The 8,257-nt window shown below is 49.3% G+C and overlaps 1 protein-coding gene across 1 annotated transcript in view; it reads left to right on the top strand.

Annotated features, from left to right (window-relative positions):
- The window catches only part of SMARCC1 (SWI/SNF related, matrix associated, actin dependent regulator of chromatin subfamily c member 1), a 57,473-nt gene that overhangs the window by 36,053 nt on the left and 13,163 nt on the right, over window positions 1–8,257 (top strand). The window contains exons 21-23 of the mRNA XM_029964664.1: window positions 998–1,112; window positions 2,188–2,342; window positions 6,429–6,563. Of these exons, the coding sequence (XP_029820524.1) occupies window positions 998–1,112; window positions 2,188–2,342; window positions 6,429–6,563 (405 nt within the window). The remainder of the gene's footprint in view (window positions 1–997; window positions 1,113–2,187; window positions 2,343–6,428; window positions 6,564–8,257) is intronic.

Below are 8,257 nucleotides of genomic sequence, written 5' to 3'. Positions count from 1 at the left end.
AGGAATGGGAGATTGGAGGAATGGGAGATTGGAGGAATGGGAGATGGAAGGAATGGGAGATGGAAGGAAGGGGAGATTGGAGGAATGGGAGATTGGAGGAATGGGAGATTGGAGGAATGGGAGATTGGAGGAATGGGAGACTGGAGGAATGGGAGATGGAAGGAATGGGAGATGGAAGTGTCACTCTGAAGCTGCAGGAGGATGTTGCCCCATTGTGGTTCATGACCTGCAGTGTGGTCTGAGGCAAGTGTCACTCTGAGCTCTTTGCTCTGGAAAAGTTTTTCTGGCAGATCCTTGACATATTCCCTTCCCATCAAGGCTTTCCAGGAAGTGGTGAATTGGGGATAATCAGTGTTTTACCACCATTTGTGTCTGAGGTGCCTCCAAGAGCTGCCCAGTGAAACTGCTCCTGGCAGGAGGTCTGGGCAGACCCTTGGACATGGATGTGTGTTTGTGTTCTGATGCTGGGCATGATCCAGCCTGCTCATAAAGATCAGATATTTAGACATCAGTTATCATTATCAAATTAATTAATTATCACTATCCTTCAGCCTGTTGATAATGCCTGCTAGCACACAGTTATTGAGGCTGAGTAGTGCAACCCTGGGGCTCCCTCTCACTGTTTCCAGGTAGTTCTGCTGCTGCCTCTCTGCCAGCCAGCTACACTTGGGGAGATGTAAGTGTGGCAGACTCTCAGGGCTTGGAAAGCTGCATTATTCCCAGCCATTCCATGATTCCACCAGCTTAGTTCAGGATTTCTTGTACCTGCAGAGTAGCCCAGGTTGGCCTGGGTCACCAAACCTGACAGACTCTGCCCAGTTTGGCATTTACTTTCAGATTTGGGTTATGTTTGTCAAACTTGGCTTAAGCAGCAGCCAACTTTCACAGTTTAATCTCTTCCTTAATGGTAATGAATTAATTTGAAAACTATAAATGAGGTTAACAGGGAATGTCTTCTCTGTCTGACATTCTCCAACCAATCTTTCATCCCATTTAGGTGGAAAACAAAGCAGAGGCTGAAACTGAGGAAGCAGAGAAAGTTCCAGAAGGAGAAAACGAGAGAAATGCAGAAAAAGAGCCTGAGGGGGAAGTGGCTGCAGAGCCCAAGTCAGGTAACAGTTCCCAGCTGCTCCTCGAGCTGTGCTGGATTTACCAGCCTTCCCCAAGTGCTGGGACAGACCATAAACCCAACTGGAAATATTTCCTCGTGCACATCAGGCTGTTTCATGCTTCAGTGGAACTGAGCCTGGTTTAATTTCACTGCAAACTCGGGCTCTAAATCCTTCCTTGAGCTCACTGTAGAGCTCAGCTGAGCTTTCTGTGCAGGGACTGAGAGAGGGAGCTGCAGTAACAAAGTGCCTAGAGGGCACAGAAATGATTTTATTTTTGCCCATATTCCACAACATTTGATCATTTTGGATGCAAAGAGGTGGAACTGCTGGAATTGTTCAAGGCCAGGTTGGATGGGGCTTAGAGCAGCCTGGGACAGTGAAAGGTGTCCCTGCCCATGGCAAGGGGGTGGAATGGGGTGAGCCTTAAGGTCTTTTCCAACCCAAACCATTCCATGATTCTCTGTTCACTTCGACCCTTAAAAGTTAATATTTTAGCTCAGTTTCTCTGTGAAGTGATGCAGATGATTTTCACAGGCTGAGGAGTAATGTTGTTTTCTACATGAACCCTCATTCTTGTTTATTTTTAACATGTTTCCCTTGTGCCTCATGGAATCCTGGAATGGTTTGGGCTGGAAGGGACCTTAAAGCCCATCCAGTGCCACCCCCTGCCTTGGGCAGGGACACCTTCCACTAGCCCAGGTTGCTCCAACCTGGCCTGGGACACTCCAGGGATGGGAATTCATTTATTGTCTTTTCCTGGCACTTAGATTCAGTTTTTTAGCACAGGTAGAACAGGGAGCATTTGGATTTGCTGTAATGGGGGAGTTGATTTGGAAACGCTGAGAGGAAGCTGATGGCAGCTGATGGACTGGGAGGATGGGAATGGAAAGTGTTTCAGGCTGTCCATGTGTTGGGTCAGATCCTCTCAGATGGGGGTCCCTGTCAGGGTTTGGGGGGGAGCAGGGCTGACTGGGGATGAGCTCATTAGTGGGGCTCGTTAGTGTGAGAGCCCTCCCCACCCCGAGGTGCTGCAGGCCAGGGCAGCACACAAACAGCCTGGGGGGATGTGTTGCAGAGGAGAAGGAGGCAGAGGAGAACAAGGAGAACGTTGATGGGAGCAAAGACAAAGAGAGCGAGGCCGGGAAGAGGAAAGTGGAGCACGAGATCTCGGAAGGGAACGTCGCCACGGCTGCAGCTGCTGCCTTGGCCTCTGCTGCCACCAAAGCCAAGGTTGGTTCTGGCCCAGCACCCCCTGCCTGGGCTCCCAGCTCCCCGAAATCCCTGCCTGAAATGGCTCTTTGTTCCAGAGCTGAGTTCACATCCTAATCCCTGACACCTCCAAGGAGCACAAGTGCTGCCTTCTTTTCTTCTGCTTGAACCCCTACGTGAGAGAACAGACAGTTCTAATCTAAGCAGCTGCTTTTATGGTTAAAAGTCGATGAACATCCCTAAGAAACAGCCCCAAAATGTGTTTGTTATTTCTTGGAAAGGCTTTTCTCTGCTGGGCAGGTCTGGCTGCGATGCTGAGGGTGTTGGTCTACTGAAAGAACCTTCTCTTGCCCTTCTGCTGCTCTGGGGGCTCCACACAAACCCTGTCCCTGGGCTCTGTGAACACAGGGTGCTCTTCAGTTCTGGCCTTGCAGTTTTTACAGACAGCTTTAATGATTTGATTCCTTGTTAAGACGTCTGTTAAAAGCACCTCCTTGTCTTTCTCTCCCTAAACTTGTGTTTGTCTGTGGTCTCTAATGAGCTGTGTGTGAACGAGGGTCCCATCTGACAGCTTTTCTTCACCCTGTAATTACTGATTGCTCATTGTCTCTCCTTTCCTTTTTGCAGGAACCACACTGCTCTCATTTCTCTCAGAGTATCTTTTTTTTTTTTTTCAAAATCTGTTTTCTCTTTACCACTTTCTGTGGATTCAAGTTTTAGTTGAGGGTTTTAATTGCTCTTGGACTCGGTGCCCTGTTCCATGTCCACCTCCTTTATAGACACCAAGGGCAGAGCATGGGTGCTGTGTATTCCTGAGGGGTTTCCAGGATATAATGAGGTGGTGTGTGTTGTACTGACTTTTGCACTCTGACCTCTGACTCTTCAAACTTTAACTTTAGACACTTTCCCCCACCTGCATCCCCCAGACTGAGATGGTGGGTGATGTCAGGGCACAGTCCCTCCTTTTGAACCCGGGACATTGAGCATCTTTTAGTTGTTACCTTTCAAAACAGGTTCTAAAATCCCAGGTTTCAGCAAACTTGGTGTCCATTAAAATGCCAGATTGCAGGTGAGCCTGAGGTTCAGTGTTCTGGTGAAGTGCAGAGCCCAGACTGGCTCCCTCTTGCATCACTGTGTCGTCACCTGAACCTGAGAGGAGCTTGCAGTTCATCAGACTCACAGAAATTCTCAGCCAAGTTGGAAAAAAACTGCTCATATATAAGGAGCCATGAAATTTAATGTCTGTTTTATGGAAGGAAATAAAGCTGAGCTCCTGTTTCCCTCCCTGGTGCTAACGAGCCCTGGAGGGAGCAGGGACCTGGCTGGTGGCAGTTTTCATTATGGTAATAATAATGGTTGGGGAGAATTTTAGCTTTGCATTACAGGAAATAATGGGTTGTAATTAGGATGTTGACACTTCAGAGGAGAATTTGAGTCCAACAGGGATTTCTCTTTCCACTCGCTTAAAAACCCAGACAATAATAAAGCTTTTGGTGATCTGTGTCTTGTCTGAGGGAGTAATTAAATTCTTCATCATAAACTCTAGTCCTGGTCACGTGAAAAGCTGTTACAAAGGTGTTTTCCTTGGGATTTTGTGTCAGAGGAATGTTGCAGTTGGCTTCTGAGGAGAGACGGGTTAGAGGCAGGATCTTGAGGTGGGTTTGTTTGTTTGTTTGGGGTTTTTGTCTTTTGGGATCAGTGGCTTCACCAAGAAGTTGTGCTGTTTGAGAGGTGATCAATGTGTGTGTCCAGGGGTGAGACTGTGTTACATACAGAGCAACAATTTAAAGGGTGTTTTTGCAGGGTCTGGCTTCTGACCAAACAATATTAGAATTAAAGTCCCTTTTCCTCATTTCCCTCTCAGATTCCTAACCCAGTGTAAGCTGGTTTTTCCTTTCTGCCCAGAAGTATCCCCTGATGGATCATGTCCTCTGCTGCTCTGAGCTCTGCTCCAGCTGGGCTGAGCTGCAGAACTCCTGCTGAGCTCCTGATCCATCCCTCCACTGCCCAGAGGACTGATGTGGTCCCAGTTTGACCTCCTGCACAGCACTGATGCCATGACTGCCCTGAACTCCTGTCCTGGGGTAGCTGCACTGAGCAGACCTTGCCTGGGAGCCACTGATGCAAAGGGGCTCCAGGGAGCTGGAGAGGGACTGGGGATGGAGGGACAGGACACAGGGAATGGCTTCAAACTCCCAGAGGGCAGGGTTAGCTGGGATAGTGGGAAGGAATTCCTGGCTGGGAGGGTGGGCAGGCCCTGGCACAGGTTCCCCAGAGAAGCTGTGGCTGCCCCTGGATCCCTGGAAGTGTCCAAGGCCAGGTTGGAGCAACCTGGGCTGGTGGGAGCTGTCCCTGCCCATGGCAGTGGGACTGGATGGTTCCTAAAGTCCTTCCAACCCAAAGCAGCCTGGGATTCTGTTTTACAGAATCATTTAGGTTGGAAAAGCCCTTTAAGGTCATTGCTCAGTGATGACTCAAGGCTGGAGCAGCGCTGGGGTTTTAATTTAAATCCCCATTGATTTTGTGTTACTGATTTTTTCCTTGTGGTCTGTGCCCACGGGGGGCCCTGGGTGATGCCAGGCTGAGGAACAGCCTCTCTGGGCCTCTCCAGGAAAAACTCCATTGTCATTTCCTTTCTAATGTGTGTCTTGAGACCTGTCCTTTACCTAATCATGTGCTTTGCTGATTTGATGTTCATCTGGTTTCACTGTTAAAGTTGCACGTGTGAAACGAGGCAAAACGACTGGCAGGAGACTCTGAACCAACCACAGGGCTCCTCTCGCTCTGAATTTTCATACAAAGGAGTTTATTTCACTGAACAGTGTTATTTACATTAAGTTCTCTAGCCCTGCCAGCATTATTTCATTATTTCAAGCGTGTGCAGCACTTTGGTCGGTGTTTAGCTGAACAGCTGCTTGAATTTCACAGGGATGTGGTGTGGGATGAGCTTGGGATCACCCTGAATCTCTCAAACTGACTGAAAATTCACCTCAGTGAGAGTGTGAATGTTTATTATCCAGCTTCCCTGAAGGCTTGCTTTGTTGCTGGTGGGTCACAGATGTGTCACATGACACAACAATATGGAGAAATTCTCTTTATAATTAGGATTACAGGGAGTTTTTGAATGCTGCTTTCCTCCAACTGTGTGTTTTCTCACAGTTCTGAGCCAGTTTGGGGCCCAGCTCAGTAAATATGAGTCTGCTTGCAGCTTGAGCTGGATAAAATCCAGCTTCTTCTTTTTTCCTTCTTCCCCTCAGCCCTCACCTCCGCCTTCTGCCAGCCCAGTCCTCCTTCCCCTCAGCCCTTGGATGTCAGTGAGGCTTGGATGGGACACTGCATGGAAACATCTGGGGCTGCAGAACCCCCAAGCAGCACAGGATGGGGGTGTTTGCAGTGAATTTTCATTCTGAACAAGAGGTTTTTACCAAAAACTGGTGGAAGGCATCATTAACACACTTCTCACACTCTGAGAGTGTGAACACTTTTATAGGATGTCTCATAAATATATAGACATATATAGATCTCCTGAATTATTTATGTCTAAGTGTGCATATATAAATGGGATAAAGCTAAATCCTTGTAAAGAATCGATTTGCCTTTAACCTGAGAAAAAGTTATTTTAGTGGCCAAGACATGCAAGAGTCCTCTCTGTGTTTTGGGGGTTGTTCCAGGGAACAGCCTCCTGCGAGTGCTTTGGGGGAGCTTTTTGGATGACCCATGGAACAGACCCATCTCCCTCATTCCCATTCCCACTGGAAGTGCTCCTGTGCCCAGTGCTGGGAAGGCTCTGAGGCAGAGCTGGATTGCTCCGAGCTCTGAGCATCCCAAATACCTCTTGTGTTAAACCTTAACACTTATTTATTCCATTAAAAGCTTAATAACCCTCTGGTTCCCGGCGTAGGATTGATAATCTAATTCCCTGCTTTCTGTGCAGGAGTGGGATGGGATGGGCAGAGCTGGGTGCAGGCAGAGCTGGACTGTTCCTTCCCTTGGAACACTTCCCTCTGCCCACGTTCCCANACCAACCCTGGCAGAGCTGGACTGTTCCTTCCCTTGGAACACTTCCCTCTGCCCACCTTCCCAAACCAACCCTGTGTTCTCCCCCAGCACCTGGCGGCCGTGGAGGAGAGGAAGATCAAGTCCCTGGTGGCCCTTTTGGTGGAAACCCAGATGAAGAAGCTGGAGATCAAACTGCGCCACTTTGAGGAGCTGGAGACCATCATGGACCGGGAGAAGGAGGCAGTAAGTGGGTTTGGGGTGGGACCACCCCCTGCAGGGACCCGTGTGTGCCAGCTGGGGACCCGGGCATTCCGGCCCTTCCTCCCCCTGAGGGTCTCTCCTGCAGGTAAAATGCACAGTTGCCTCCCACAGTGGCTTTTGAGCCGTGTCCCCCTTTAGCCAGCACTGTCTCTTTGCCACGAGCACCACTGGTGGTGTCAGGGATGTGCTCCCTAATCCCAGCTCCAGGCAGGGCTGTGGGGCTGAGCCTTTCTGTGCCTTTGCACGTGGGTTCTATCCCACAGCAGGGCAGCTCTTCCCTGCAAAGAGTGGAATGGGTGGAAACTTTCCTTCCCCCAGGGGAGGGAGCAGCTCTGCCTTTCCTCCCAGGCCCAGCCCAGACCTGGTTCCAACAGTGAAGTTCAGGTTTTTTGGGGGCATTCTCAGCAGCCCTTGGGAAAGCCCTGGGAGTGGGATGTGGAGGGGGAAGGAGGTGTGTGCAGGAGTACCAGCTTCAGTCTGTGATGGTGATGATGGGTTTGGCTGAGCTGGGAGGGCAGCAGCAGCTCCAGGAGAAGGGAAGGAAGCAGCGAGGTCAGGACATGGAAGAGGGGCTGTCTGGGCTGTCAGTGCTGGATTGCTCAGCAGGTATGAGGGTTTGTGTCAGATACAGAGCAAGAGGCTTCCAGAGAAGTGATTCCTCTCCAGGTACTTACAGATGACTCAAAACTTCATTTTTATCAGAGTGATCACTTTTAATCCATTTTTTGTGTTGTGCAGCTGCCTCCTTCTTCTCAGAAGCCAGTTACTGTAGGTGGGTTGGAAATGTTGATTCGTAATTCCAGGAATTTCCACACTTGCTCTTCTGTGTGAATTTAATGGAATTTACACCCTCATTTGGCATTATTGGCATCACAGACTATCTCAGGTTGGAGTTCAACTCCTCACCTCCCAAAACTAAACCATGTGACCAAGGGCATCACCCAGACTCCCCTTGAATTCTGCCAGGTCAGTGCCATGACCCCTGGGTCCCAGCCTCCCTCTCCATGAAGAACCTCTTCCCAGTGCCCAGTCCAGAGTTCCCTGATGGAGTTTGACAAACTGTGGTCTCCTCTTGGAGCAGGATGCCAGCAGGAGTTTCTGGCTTGCTCCACATCCTCCCCCGTTTCTGTCTGTGTTTGCCCCTGATTGGCAGCTCAGGAAATGGACCCAACTCTTAGGGAAAGGTTCCCTGCAGATTCCTTTCTTTGGGGGATATATTCCATTAGTGACAGGGGGTGTTTTTCTCCATTCTGAGGCGTATGACATTTTCCTTTTTAGAAATGTGCATACAGATTTTCCCCTTGGCTTCCTGGTGGTTACAGTCGGTCTTTTCACCTGTCATTGTGGATATTTAGGGGAATAATTAAAGCAAAAAAACCTCTTTAGTGCCGCTGCATACTGTGAATGTGTCGTTACTGCTGCCCTGGCTTTTCCTGCAGGGAAGGTGCAGGGACTGTGAGTGTTGACAGGAATCAGTGCTGCTCTGGAGGGTGTTAAATTTAAGGCAAAACACATTTATTCAGCATTTAACTCAGTAATGTCAGTGCTGCCAGCTCTGGTTGTGTGAAACCAGGGGCCTGGTGGGGGAGCTTTGCTGACCCAGAATTTCTAATGGCACGTGAGAGCTTTGCTGGGTCTGTTCAGGGAGGTTGGAAAAGCCCTCCCAGCCCATGGAT

The sequence above is a fragment of the Manacus vitellinus genome, unplaced genomic scaffold (assembly GCF_001715985.3).
Source record: "Manacus vitellinus isolate BGI_N305 unplaced genomic scaffold, ASM171598v3 scaffold_78_pilon, whole genome shotgun sequence".
In the NCBI taxonomy this organism is placed as follows: domain Eukaryota; kingdom Metazoa; phylum Chordata; class Aves; order Passeriformes; family Pipridae; genus Manacus; species Manacus vitellinus.
Note: the sequence above shows the minus strand (reverse complement) of the source record. Positions and strands in the feature narration are given on the sequence as shown.